The sequence below is a fragment of the Cydia splendana genome, chromosome 12, assembly GCF_910591565.1.
Source record: "Cydia splendana chromosome 12, ilCydSple1.2, whole genome shotgun sequence".
NCBI classification, from domain to species: domain Eukaryota; kingdom Metazoa; phylum Arthropoda; class Insecta; order Lepidoptera; family Tortricidae; genus Cydia; species Cydia splendana.
Window position 1 is genome coordinate 8102399 of NC_085971.1, and position 14456 is coordinate 8116854.

Sequence of the window (14456 nt, forward strand, 5' to 3'; positions counted from 1 at the left end):
ATATACGAACGTCCTTCACGCGTCCTACCATTGTTGAGAATGGTTTGCATTTGAATAGCGGCGGCGCAGAGGCCGCCCACCGGTCGGAGCGGCGGCCCGCCTTCACACCGACAATGCTTGCAGTATCACTACCAGCCGCACCGCAACGCCGGGTGACATGGACCAAGTAATCAATATAACCCAACCAAGTTTAAAATGAAAATCGACCCGCAAAGCCACTGGAAAACCAACACTACATGGGAAGCATAAAACTATTTGAAATTAAACCTAAATTTTATATACAACAGGACTCACTAGTAGGATAATAGAGCAACGACCGTCACGGCACGAAATGAGCTTTGCTCAGATTGCGGTCAATGGATCTACACATGCTTAGTCCGCGAGTGAGCGAAGCTCGCCGCTGCGAGGTTCTACGTAAACGGATCGAATCGCGTAGCGCTCGGGAGCGGTATGCGACGCAAACCGCGGTCAAGTGCACTCACCGTTGCCAGCGAGCTGTGGCCGCAGGAACGCGTTATGGAGCTCCCCGCCGAGGCCGCCCTCTAGCCGCGCCGCCATCTGCATGAGCGCCATGGTGCTGTCTTCCGCGCCGACTCCGACCACGCCGACGCCGACGCCGGTCTCGAGCCGCGCGCGGACCGTGGCGATATGCCCGCGCGTAAATACGTGATCTTGCACCGAGTACTTGTGACTGTATTTGAAATCACACACTCGACACTCCTCGGGTGGCGGCGCGTCCGACACTTCCGATAAGCCAGCCGCAAGCCGCGCCTTCTTCTCTTTCGCACGCGCGTTCTGGAACCACACTTGTACTACGCGTTTCGGAAGCCCGATCTCCCGCCCGAGCGCCTCGCACTCGGCCATCGTTGGCGTTTTATAATCACTGAATAATGATTTCATTATTTTGACTTGTAGAGAGGACATTTGGGTGCGGTAGCGTTTGCCGGGCGGTCTCGGGGTCTGTTGCCCGGGCAGTGGTGATGTCGGCTCGTCCTCTTCGTAGAACTCCATGGTCTCAGATGCGGTATCTGAGCGTTCGTCAGCGTCTGATCCCGGTCTTGAGAGGTCGACTGGTTTGCTGAGATCTAAGGGTATCTCCGGTTTTCCATGTTCATTGCGTCTTTCGGAGGGCTCATTGTTGCCGCCATTTTGTTGGGCAGCAGCATGCGCTTGTAGTTCACTAACGTAGCGCTTCATAGATTCCTCACTGTACTGCTTGATAAATTTCTCCATGTCTGAGTGAAAGGGTGGAAAAATAGGGGGCAACATGGGAGCCCCCGCTTGCGAAAAATTTTGCTGCCGGTCACTTTGTTGGGAGCCAAAACTGGGAGTTGATTCGGTGCTTAGTTCTTCGTCTGGAAGAGAATCAACGTTGATTTCACCTCGCGCACATTGGTCGGCGTGTTTGGTGCTCAGATGGCTTTCTAAAGCACTCTTTACTTTGAACAATGCTGGGCAAAAAGGACATCGCTTATTGATGACTTGTGCATGCGCACGAAACTGCCCCTTTCTCTCTCGCGCACGTGTATTTTGGAACCATACTTGTACCACTCTTTTTTTTAGTCCAACTTCACGAGCTATATTTTCTAGCATCTTTCTAGAAGGATTCGACTCAATTTGGTACTTCTGATAGAGATAATCTAGTTGTTCAGGTAATATCGTAGTTCTTAAACGCTTGTCTTTAGGCTGTTCTCCAGTGTCCACTTCTTCGTATTCATCGAATTTCCTCTTTACAGCCTGTTGGTTCATCGCTGCAACTAAAGGGTGTCTCGCCTCGTCATTGCCGAGTTGAGCGTTCAGTTGTTGTAACTGTGCATGTTGCTGCAGGATACCAAATGGGGAATCCGGTGGATACGTGGGAAACAAGTTTGGGTTCATGATATGAACAAGTTGATGCTCCCGCCATAAATCAAACCGAGGGAAGACTAGGTTGCATTTATCACATTGAAAGTTTCCATCTTTCTCATCACTTCTTGGTGCGAGTGCCATGGGTGTAACTGGCGTATGGGGAGTGGGTGGCGCCGGAGACACCGGGTAGGTGGCAGCCGCGGGTGTTGGCGTGCGAGGCGGCGCAGGAGATACGGGCACGTGAGGTGCGTGGTGCTCGACTATACTCGAGTTTGAATCTTCACTACTCAAAGTCGCTGCTACTTGCGCCGCAGCCGCCTGTGCCTGTGCCGATCTTTTGGCATCTTCTTCCTTAAAGCAGTGTGTCTTTTGATGTCTTATCAATTCATAATAACGCTGGAAAACTAATTGGCACTTTTTGCATTGATAATTAAGCCCGGGAGTCCTTTGAAATCGGTTCGCATCATCGGTCGCACCTGCAGGTGGTTCTGCGGCCGGTTGGTTTTCGTAAACTTTTCTTGCTTTCTGTCTAGCGTTTTGAAACCAAACTACGATTACTCTAGGACTCAATCCTAGTAGTTTCGATAGGTATTCTAAATCATCGTCTTTTGGATATGCGTTATTCTCAAAAAACTCTTGTAGAACTTTGATTTGGTAATCGGTGAATCTAGTTCTGTTGGCGCGTTTGCCAGAAGACCCCGAGCTGTTGGATCCGTTCGAGTTGCCCCCGGAAAGTCCGAAATCGGCCGGTCCCCTGCCGGGACTGAGGCTGCGATTTGGGGTCAAAGATAGGACGTTCGGGGGCGCGGAGTTTGGGGACGTGAAATTTGGATTTAACTTTGGTGGTAGCATCGACGGGTGAGGCGGCTGCGGTATACTCGTAGCCGGGATAGAGTCAAGTTGCGACTGGATCAAGGAATTCAGAGACAGATGGGTGGGCGTCTGCGGCCTTGATATGTGTTGGTGGTGATCAGAATGGTTTAGGCTGGGAGCAGGGCTTTGAGATGGTGCCTGAGGAAAGACGAAACTTTTGTCTTCTTGATGCCTATCATCATAAGAATTGTACTTTTCTTCGATCGAAGGCTCATCGTTGGGTTCCGATTTGACATCCTGATGGTTCATAGATGGCTCCTCTATTTTGACTTTCTTTTCTGGGGGAGGTTTCCCTTCATCCGAGCTCGCAGAGGAATCTAATGGTGTAACCTTCGCCTCTCCGGTCTTCTCATACTCCTCGAGATTGAGTGTCGTCGATGGCGGATTGTTGAAGTTGTACGGCGAATCCTTGTTACGCTGTCGTTCTTTGAATAGCGTATTTCGGAACCAATGCTTGATTACCTTGGTAGCGAGTCCAGATTGCTTGGCCATCTTAGCGATGGCTTCGTCGCTGGGCGAGTTGTTGATGTCGAAATGCGCTCGCAAAATCTTCAGTTGTTCATCAGTAATGCGAGTACGAGCGCGTTTCTGTCCAGCTGCAGCATTTGCCTGCTAACAAACAAAAAATAATCAAATTAAGACACGGTTTTTAATACAAAAAATAATCATCCTATACTCGTAATAGACAAAGCCCTACTGGAATGTTAAAAGCATTTGTTTACGGCCCTATCGATCGCTGTTCGCAGGTAAGTTAGAATAACAAGACCCGTTGTTAATAATAAGATTCGACCCTAGCTAGTTAACAAAAGATCGTCTGTCGCCTTTATGCAAACAGATAGCTAACGTTCGAATCGTTATCTTACAATAGCCGTCGATATCCTTGCCGTACGGAGTTCAAACAGTAAAGCTTACAGGAATAATCAGACCGGTGCCTCGTGATCGTTAAACAAACAAGGTATACCTAATGTTACAAATAAAACTTAGATAACGCTGAGTGCTCTGTAAAAAACGATTTTGCGTGGTCTGTAGATAGGTACATGCATGGCTAAAGAATAAGTTTCTAAATTTGAGAAAATATCGTAAAACGTTCGTATAATTATGTTATTACTGTGATCTTACACAGACTGTAAGATTACCAAGAATTCTATTGGGAAAATAAGCTTCATAGACACGTTAAATAAGAAGTATAGTTTTAAAATAATTACAGCAATCGGGTATTGATTATTTAGGTACCTATCTGAACTGAAATAATCTTAAGTTATTTAAGTATAGCTAATATCCGTCATAATTTCACAGAAGTTTGAAGTTTAAAGTAAAACTTGCACTGCGTGTGCTATCAAAATCGTTGCAGACTTCTCTTGGTCTAACTCAATATTGCTTTAAATACCTAATATTGTACACGTCAGAGTACTCGTTACTGTCTAGTACATGTCATCTTTAAACTTAAGTCATTGTCAATAGACGTGACAGCAGGATCTCATCTATTTATTGAGCTAGCGCTAGCACTAGCGACCCGCCCCGGCTTCGCGGGTTACACAAAACCTGAACACATTATACACCTAAAGTCCTAAACTTTCCTCAAGAATCACTCTATTGATTGGTGAAAACCGCATGAAAATCCGTTCAGTCGTTTTTGAGTTTATCGCGAACATACATACACACAAACAGACAGACGCGGCGGAGGACTTTGTTTTATAAGGTGTAGTTATTAGCATGACAAGCAGTAGAGCGTTTACTTATGTACCAATTACTCCTAAACATCATATTTAATATTTTGTTAGTATATACGAGTATATAGGTATGTACTTTAATATATCTTAAGTAAACAAAAGTATTTTTTAGCTAAAACTTGCATAATTAATTGAATCGATTATTTATAACGTGATTGTTGGTTTATTAGAATTAATTTAATTGATATGATTTTACATTCGCACAATTCGGTACACAACGGAAAGAAGTTGATAACTCGAGATATAAAATCAAAGAAATTTGAACTTAAAATAGAATCACATAAGGTTCAAATTTCTTCAATTTTTTCCCGCCAGTTATCAGTTCAACTTCTTCCCGCCGTGTACGGAATAATTCCTTAATTAAATCTAAGTACTAAGGTACCTAATTGATTGTGCAAGTATGTAATAATAATAATAAGATACTTAAATAAAAAAATCAACTAGTAATTAACTTCATACTGAATAGTAAGTTGACGTGAGTGTTTAGTTTATTTATTTATATATACAAGGAATTCCAACAGCTATGAAAGATTCGTTTAACTTTTTAAATAGCATTACAGAGCCAATTGTTATTATTTATTACTTATAATTTATTACAACTGACCTGTTGTTGTTGCTGCAACATTTGTTGTTGTTTCATCTGAGCGTCGTGAGCGTAAGGCATCGCGTCGAAGGGCGGCGGGGGTAGCATCAGCGGCACCAGCGGCGGCTGCAGGTTCATGGCAGCCAGGGCGCCCACGTTCAGACCCAGCGGCAGGCCCAGCGATATCATCTGAGCCACCATCGGGTGCAGCTGACCGAGCTGTTGCTGCAGCTGCAGCATGTTCAGCGCGGCCTGCATCTCCTGCACTTGAGCCGCCAGCAAGGCCCCGGCTTGAGCCTCGCTAGTACCGTTTCCGTTCTCATTACTAAAGTTGCCGGCACTCTCGCCGCGGGGCGAGGGCGACCTCTCCTCTTGAGGCGCAGGCGAGGCAGCACGCGGCGAGTTAGGCGCACCAGATTTCCTCTCATACTCTGACTTGAAATGTTCAGCGAACTGCTCCAGGAACTCAAGAGGAACTTTATCTTTATGCACTTCTTCACAATGAGTTTTTAACACGAACACACTAGAGAACTCCTTGTTACAATGTTGACACGTCGATTTGGTTTCACCATCCGGAGGCTTCTCCTCGGGCGGCGGCGGTGGCGGACTCGGCGCACGCGCCATCTCTCGTTCTTCTTGCATTTTTCGCCGCTGGTTTTCATTGTATTGCATGACGAGGTCGAAGCCAAATGTCTCAAGTAGTTGTTTGTACATTTGCGAGTTTCTTTTGGGCGGGTTGCCCTTGGCGACCATCTCGTCTAGAGCAGCTGCGTCTGCGTCAGCTAGCGGCGAATGTGCCCGCGCATCGCCAAACGGGCATGAAGTTGCGCGATGTGCGTCGAGTAACTCCCCGGTAGGAAATGACGCGTGGCAGCGATCGCACGAGGCGCTACCTGCGCGAGGGGAGCGCGGGCTACCTGGCCGCGCGGGGGGCGATGAGCGCGGGCCCCCACTGCTCGTTGACGAAGGGGATGTATTTTTCGGCGACAACACGTCTTGTAAAATTTTAGCGGGGTCGTTTCTGTCCGGCTGCTCTACCAAAGGGCGCGATAAGTCCACGTGTCCGGCGGCCGCGAGTTCTTGCAACTTGCCAGCTCGCGTTTGATGTAGCACGGATCTCATATGAATGTCGAGAGTGCTGCCTTGAGTATAGGCTACTTTGCAAATGTTACATTTGTAGCGCTTGCGTTCATCTTCCTCACTTGATGTGCTTTTAGGTGTTAGGGTTAAATTGGAAGGCGCTGAGCCAGCTCCCGGTGAAACGGGAGGGTTGTTGTTATTTTGTTGTTCTTGCATGGCTCGTTTCAATTTGTGCAAATGACTCACGCTGTTATAATGAACAAGTAAAATGTTCTTTTGTGTGAACGACTCTTTGCATACATCACATTTGAATGGTCTATTAGGGTCAAGATATTTCTCCATTGGATATGTGAGTTTCTCACCCTTTCGATGTAGGAGTGTTTTATTATGCGCTGTCAAATAAGACTGACGAGTGAAAGCAACTTTGCATCTGTGGCATTTGTATTTTCTATTTGGATCATTGTAAGAATCTTCTGCCATAGCTTGTGAATTTAGGTAGTCTTCTAGGAACTGTTGGTCTTTGTAAATGATGGAATCATCTGAGTTTTCGGCATCATTGTGGCCCGATTCATCTGCTACGGTTGCACTTGAATCTCTGTCTTCCAGTTCAGCCATCTCATCTTCAGGCGTTCTTAGAGCTTCTTTGCGTAATAGCTCTGCTGTAGCGGCATCTAAAGCTGTTCCTTGGCTCGCCTGTAGCAAAGGGTTGGAGGCCAGACTACGTTTGAAAGCAGCGAGCTCTTCTTCAGATAGTTCTGGGTGTGAAGTTTCTACGTGTTTTTGTAGAGCAAGAATGGATCTAAAGCTTCGTCCACAGAGTACACATTTAGTAGCATCACGAATAACGTGGTATTGTGAGTGAAGTTGAAGTTTTTCGACAGTCTTGAAAGCCAAGCTACATTGATTGCAACGGTATTTGTATACATGTTTTTCAGATACAGACATGTTAGCGATGGAGTTGCGGGCATGCGCTTCTCTGAAATGATTTTGTAGTGCATGAGCGGTGTCGAAATACCGATTACAGCCCTTCTTCCAACAAACGTAACCTGGGCCTTGAGGTGTTTGTTTCAGTTCGAAATGACCAGATTCGTTTTGATGTTGACATAATTCGTCCACATTACGAAAAGTACGATTGCAAGTTGAGCATCGTTCTGTTTCTCCGTCCGCACTTCCTTCAGAGCGTGGTGATGAGATCTCTCGCTCCTCATCGCCCTGGCGTCCATCTCCTTGCGCTTGGGCACCTCCGTTTAGCCAATGGCTTTGATCGACAAGTAGTAGTAATCTCTGCAGGCCCTCAGAGTTAACGGAATGGATTTGCATCACGTGTCGTTCAAGAGCTGGCCTTTCCTTAAATGCGTCCTGGCAAAGCGGGCAAATGAAGTGTCTGACGTTGTCTCCGTGCGATGCGGTCACATGAGCGTGTAGTCGGCTCTCGCTTCCACAACTGAAATTGCAGTAAGGGCAAGCGTGTGGGCCTGGAGTTTCTCGTTCTTCGTCCCTTTCGCCGGACCCTGGTTGTGACGGTTGTTGTTGTTGCTGTTGCATTTGCTGTTGTAGCTGTTGCTGCGCTTGCTGTTGATGTTGCTCCAAAAATCGCATCATTTTCTGTTCTTGCGTTAATTCAGGCTTCTGATCAACCGGTTCTTTGTTATCTGTGAACAAAATAAAATACGTGAGTTATGGTCTACTTGCATGTTCTAAAAATAAACACTAAGTAAGTAGGTTATAGGATCAGTAAAAGTTAAAAATAGATCATCGAACCTCCCGCTACGGAATCCGCAATGCGAATGGATACAGATCTGTAAGCCGCACGTCCACAATGTCTACCTATACACGAGATTTATCTACAAAAAAGATTATTTCTATAAATGAAGCTCACTATTGTTCGGCGTGAACGTTTGTTACTTTTCTGAATCGAAGTTAAAAATAAGAATCTCCTCCTTTATATTATTAGTAGGTTCGTTTTGTTTGCGATGTCCCGGCAAGACAAAGGTATCGCTCTATCCATCCCGTACGCACACACGCACAGATGCATTAATGCTAAGGTAACAAGTATATTGTAATTTCGCACACAAAGAAGATACAGGACGGGCAAACAATCATTGTTCATTATTACAAAAGGTTTCGAATATTTCGTTTCGCATTGGATCAAATGCATTGACGGATATGACGGTGGGTGCGAGGGGGACAGGTAGTGTGGAGATATGTGAGAGTGCAATTATTATTTGACCAGGGATAAGTCCGCGGCGTGTGAAAGAAGCTGGCCGCATTGTTTACGCTCAAATAAGGAAGGTGAAAGAAACGGCCGGCAGGGGCGCAGATTCGTTAAGTAACGTTACAATCACGCTTTATTAGATGAGCAACTGACAGCCTACCCGGCTATTGTACTCATTTAAGATACAGAAAAAATGACACAAATAAATCCGAGGATAACCGTCAAACAAAAGAATTCAACGTGCATTTGAAAAATGGGTCATGAAATTTTATTTCTCAAAATCTTATATGTACATTTTAGGTAACAATTTGCAGCCTTTTTTGGCTCAATCAAAGTTACAGCCAGTGCAAAAAATTAAATTGTAAGGGACTAATATTTCCCTTAATTAAAACTCGAAAAATATCTCACAGTCGAGCAGATCCGAAACCAGTCGTGTCCCCTGTTCGGAACCCGTTCCATAGTTTTAATCAGTTAAAACCGTTACATCTAATGAAGGGGAGAGGGATAAGTAAGTAAATCCGAGTAATAATAGCGCAACTGACCCTAAATCCAGGGCGAAGTGACCAGTGAATGTAATTATTTATGATGGAGAATCGCCGACCCACCGTCTGGCGGGAGCAAAGAACAATGCCCAGGTAAAGGGACCTTGTCTGCATAAATGCCATCTCCAACGCTTTTTGTCAATGGACAAAGGGTCTTTTCTAAGGAAACACCACATCGTTATAGCGTCGTAAAGTAGGTATTGTGCAGTGCGATGTAAGTTTTGTTTTGCAAGATTTAGGTCAGGATTTTTACAATGTGGCGTCAGTAACACAATGGAGCCTGAACGATTTTTTGCTGCCGAGACGGAGGTGTTGCGTTTTGTGTTCCGCTTTTAGGAAATTGATTGCACACATGCACAAGATTTGAAAGACAAAATCTGGCTAAATCTCTTTAAATTTATTTAGGGGTCATTTTATGAGAATTCCAAGATTAACAAAAAATCCTTATATTACAAGTTTGCTTTGCAAAAAAGTTATTACACAGACAGAGATCCAGCTGGTTCTTTGACTCAATACGAAGGGGTAATTTCAGACCGGTTATAATCTGGTTTTAATTGTAATTGATGATGAGAAACATTAATGAATAAAGCAACCAAGGGACAAAAAACGCGTCATATCCAATTATGATACTGAGTAATATAATGATTCTCGTACAAGTTCTTAGAGTTACTTTAGCAATTAGGTTTAAAATTAACGGAATTCCATTGCGGACTTGAAATTTTCTTACAAGCGATCGTTTAAAACGGTCCTCTATAAGGTGAAAATAAGTAATAAGCATAAACATGAGACACAATGGTGTAAGCCGGATTTCTTTCGCCTCCACGTTTCTCTCGAAGTTTATCGTATTTCACCGCGGCCATAAACATGCGATGGGCGATGCGGCCGGCGACATTGTACGATGATGTAGCTCCTCATCACAAGGGGCAATCATCCTTAATGCGCGATGGCCACATACGTAATGCGAGTCATTGTCCCGCGTGTGGTACTTATGGAAAATTCGCGTTCTCAATTCAAATCTTCTTTCCGTCTCCCTCGCGCGCGGGGCGGAGCCGCCTCCGGCCAATGACAGCCTCCGCCTGGTGGCGACACCGTGTAAGGCGTACGTTATTAAAGAAACCTGTTCTAATGTTGCGCGCTTTAAATTAAATTTAGTCCGTGTGTAATTATCTCATTATTGTGATTACGAATTCTCCGCTAAATGCTGCTCGGAATGGAGATTGCCTGCCTAAGTGACGGTCACGCGGCGAGGCAAACATTGCCTAATGTCTGTTAACTTGTTTAATAGTTACCAAAAACACAAAACACATGTCTGTTAAAGATCCACCGAAGCACAAGTAAAAACGCAACACAAAATTGATTAAGGAACGAATCGGTTTAAATTGAAGGCGATAGTGACGTTTCGAAATCACATTCATAAGTCGATTCAGTATTACTTTATCGATACGAACGCCGGTAATGGTTCTGGTTGAATTAATTTTAATGGGATTTTTACGCTTTATAGAATAAAATGTTTTGAAATATGCTTAGGCAAAGTAATAAATAATCATGAATTTATTTTGCCATAGTTGTTTTGAAAGACGTTTGTTGCGAGTAGCGACATCTGGCGTAAGGTGGAAAAACGAGTTGGAAAAAATGAGGGGCGCACGCGCCGCCGCATGTAATCAGTTCACTATCATCACCGTTAAGTAACCTGTTGAATTATGACGCGTAGCGTAACAGATGCTGAGCGGATATTTTTGGAGGATAATATTGCCTAAAAATGTTTTGGGCAAAATAGTCCTTTTAGTCTTTCTGTAGAGGCAAAAAGACTCAAAATTGTTTGCCTTATATCGATTATGTATTTACATTAAGTACGAGTATATCTACTTTGAAGTTTTTTTTTTCTTTTTTTTTAATAATGTTGTTTTTGTTTATGTTGTAATTTTTTTTTTATTAATTTAGGAATCTTATGATAAAGTAGGCTAGAAATTGGTATGAGTTTCTTAAACGAAATAATTAGACTAAGACAGATGGCTTAAAAGGAAGTCGAACGCAAAAATTTAACAATAGGCTATCAACGCCCCGATAATTATCAAACAAACTACTTGTTTCCTTCTTGTCACATCGCTGAACATGAAAAGAAGGTTTAAAAAAAGAGGTTTTGTTTTATTAAATTAGCTATACCTACTTTAATTTCAGTAGAGGCAAACAAGGTGGACGCTGAATTACCGTAAAATGGAGTGAGTAGGGAGAAAACTGACATTCAAACCTCGATAACATTTTATTTTTACATATGTAAACTGAATGGTATATATAATAAATGTTCCGGACGTTTGTATTTTAGTTTTTATATGATTTTGGGTAGTTCCATTTCATAACTTTACCGATAAACACAAAATCCCTCCTCACCCCGTAGTACCTCGAAGTTGGGGCTCATTCGTATGGGATTTCATACAAAGGTGATTTTGGAACATTGTTGGATCGATTTTTTTTTCTTATGAATATCACTATAGCTCCATATGTAATACGAATACATTATTTAGGTATTAGCAGTAGCCTTTAAAAACCATCTCACCCCCCTGGCATCCTTCTCTCCCCATTCATAACCCAACTCTCCACGCAATCCCTACTCACCCCATTTTACGGTAATCAATTTCTAAATTACATATTAAAACAAAATCCAATACTTTACGGGTTTTTGTATTAACTAGAATGAAATAAATAGGAGTTTTTATTAACGTCTTAGACTGATATTACTATTCTAATTTAACATATTGTATTTACCATTGTCTTGTTGATCGTAGGGGCTGGATAGCTCCGCTGGCTGAGGGATGACTTGGAAGAGCTCGGCGACATCAGGCGTGGGATCTTTGCCTTCAGAGCGCCTTTGCAGTTGATGTATTTGCTCCATCTGAAGATGCTTGACGGAGCGCACGTGCTGTAGGAGCGGCAGACGGTGCGGTGCGCCGAAACCGCAAAGCGCACAGCGGTACACGCGCGGGCGTTCACGGGGAATTCGCGACACACACTCGCGAAGATGTCTCAACAACAGCGCGGCGGCCTCGTGCCGGGCCCCAGCTGCGTGCAGCTGCAGCTTATGCGCAGAATTCGTATAATAATCACAAGCACAACACCTAATCTGAACACCACCGACGCCAGCACTTCCGGTTCCCACACCACCGCAAAACTTCAACTTCCATTCGTTTCTCGGACCCCCTTCTTTTACGTGATTCACATGCTGCAACCTCTGTAAATGCTTGTCAGTTTTGCAATGTAGCTGGAAATTTGCTTTGAGGTTTGTCTTGTATGTGCAGAGTTTGCATACGTAATGACCGGCCACCAGTGCTAGGATTTCCTGCTCTCTGATCTTGGTGCGGTCCTGCGCGAGATGGTGGCCCAACGCTTCGAGAGAGTCTGTTGAGAAGCAGTTGCATATACAACAGTGGAAGGTTCTCTCCGGTTCAGGATCGGCTGGCTCTGGTGGAGGCTCCATCGCGTCAGGGTTTAGGCCGACATCTAGATGAGCACCTAGTTCAGGTGGAGAAGGCCCAGGGCCACCCGTCATGAGTTGGATCATCAGAGCTTGGTTGTACGCCATGTCAGCTAAAGCAGCCTCCGGATTTGGTGGAGGGGCATCACCAGCGCCATGGAAGTGGAGCAAGCTCTCCAGTTGTTGTTGGCTTTGTTGTCTGTGATGTAAGGCTGATAAAGTCTGCATATGTTTGACATTTTGCTGTAGTACAAGCATGTTGTGTGTATGTTTTTCAGATGTCATATGTATTCTGAGGTTTCGGGCAACATTTGTCTCGTAATTGCAAACATCGCATCGGAATGTAGGCTTTGGTTTCTGACCCAGAGGAGAATGGTGCGGTAGAGGCGGCTTATGCGGGCCTGGTGGCGTGTGCTGAGGAGCAGGAGGTAAAGTGCCTTCCCCAGGATTTCCTCCATTTTGTAGCTCTTGCATGTTATTTAAATGCTTATCGGACTGCATGTGTATACTTAAATTGCCTTTCGTAGTCGTGGAGTAGTTGCACACTTCGCATCTGTAGGGTTTGTATCCACAGGTGTACGTTTCGCCTCGTGCAAGCCGAGGATGTGGCTGACCAGCTATACAATAAATACAACTCGTTTCAGCTTCTGGGTGCTTTTCCTTCATATGGATTTCAAGCGTTTCTTGATATTTGTAATGCCAGTTGCATTTAGGGCACTTCAGTGTTTTACAGGAGTTCCTACTGTGCATGCCAGCAAGGGGTCCTCCCAGTCTGCCAGAATTCAAAATTAATTCACATTTCGGGCAGTCTGCTCCAGACGGTCGTCCTCCGAGGTGGTCTGGACATACTCCTATCGTCGTGCCAGATAGAAATGCTGGAGGTGTTGCTTGGAATGGCGGAGAAGAATTTGGACTTGCGCGTGGCTGGACTGACGCGTTTATCGTATGTGGGTGTGCAACGGAGATCAGGGAATGTTGTGGAATCATAGCTTCTGCTATTGACCGAGGCGGTCTCCATGCCGGTGGGCTCGGCCTCCTTTCATCACACGTTCCGTTGGGTAACATTGAGTCACTATCTCTATCAATAGGTGTCACCATATCAGGTCGTTTGTCCATTGATGGACTCGATAATTCTGACACATTCGCGGGGCTTCCTGAAGCCGACGCTCGTGGTGGCGCCGTTGCGCCTACTGGCTCTAAAAATGAGACTAAAGCTTCTTTATCTTTTCCGACACACTGTATGATGGCGGAAGCATTTTCTCTTGATAAGGCGTCTCTTTCCGAGTCAAGTAATGATAAACTATGGTCCGACTGGGCATGCGCTACAAAAGATTTGGCGTATCCAAAACTCAATTTACATATAAAACACATAAGGATTGGTTTCACTGGCACGCTGACAGGACATTCCACAGACGGGGATTGGGGTCTCGGGGCGTCCTTCCCACCCCGAAAACTGAACACACGATAGCTGTGCATGACAGGCGCGTCGGGTCTCGCCCGGGCTCGTTCCGCTGCGAGCCTGCCATAAAGTGCACCGTACAGGGATGGGTTCCTCGACACGTAAAACGCGCTCGCTATCTGAGGGAATTCAAGCTGCCTCTCCACTACGTTGCTGTCACGGCTATCGACGATACACCCAGGTTCTATTTTCGGGAGATCGGATAAGCTCGTCTCACCCTCCGATAGCTCGGGATCTTCAATGATGTAGGCGGAGCCGTCGGGGTTGTAGACGATTTTGCCGTCGAAGCGCTCGACATCGGAAGAGAGCGGTGGCGAGTCTCTCCGCGAGGTGAGGTCAACGGCGTCGGGAGCAGCGGGGGGTGAAGTGGGCGCGGGCGCGGATGATGGCGCCGGCGCGGGCGCCGCCGGAGCCGCGGGCGCGTTGCGCGGTTCCTCCTCAGGACTCATGTCGCCGTCGTCGTCGTCGTCGGGCTCTAGCGCGGCGGAACTTTGCGGGTCGTCGCGCTTGCGGCGCCGCTTGCGCTCCGGAGGCGGGCCGCTAGCGGGGCCGCCGGGCTGCAGCGGCGTGGGCATGGCGCCGGGCGTCAAGGGCCGGCATCACATGCTCTCCTGTAACAAGTAACACAAATATGTTAATAAAGAACATCGTTACGAT

The 14456-nt window shown here is 45.6% G+C and overlaps 1 protein-coding gene across 4 annotated transcripts in view; it reads right to left on the minus strand.

Annotated features, from left to right (window-relative positions):
- The window catches only part of LOC134795411 (zinc finger homeobox protein 3), a 140484-nt gene that overhangs the window by 89340 nt on the left and 36688 nt on the right, over positions 1-14456 (minus strand). For 3 of the 4 annotated variants that reach the window (XM_063767243.1, XM_063767245.1, XM_063767246.1), the window contains exons 2-4: positions 11635-14410; positions 5056-7766; positions 483-3333 (exon numbers count right to left, since the gene is read on the minus strand). In XM_063767243.1, the coding sequence (XP_063623313.1) occupies positions 483-3333; positions 5056-7766; positions 11635-14374 (8302 nt within the window). In that variant the 5' untranslated portion in view covers positions 14375-14410. The remainder of the gene's footprint in view (positions 1-482; positions 3334-5055; positions 7767-11634; positions 14411-14456) is intronic. The other variant, XM_063767244.1, reaches the window with a different exon arrangement.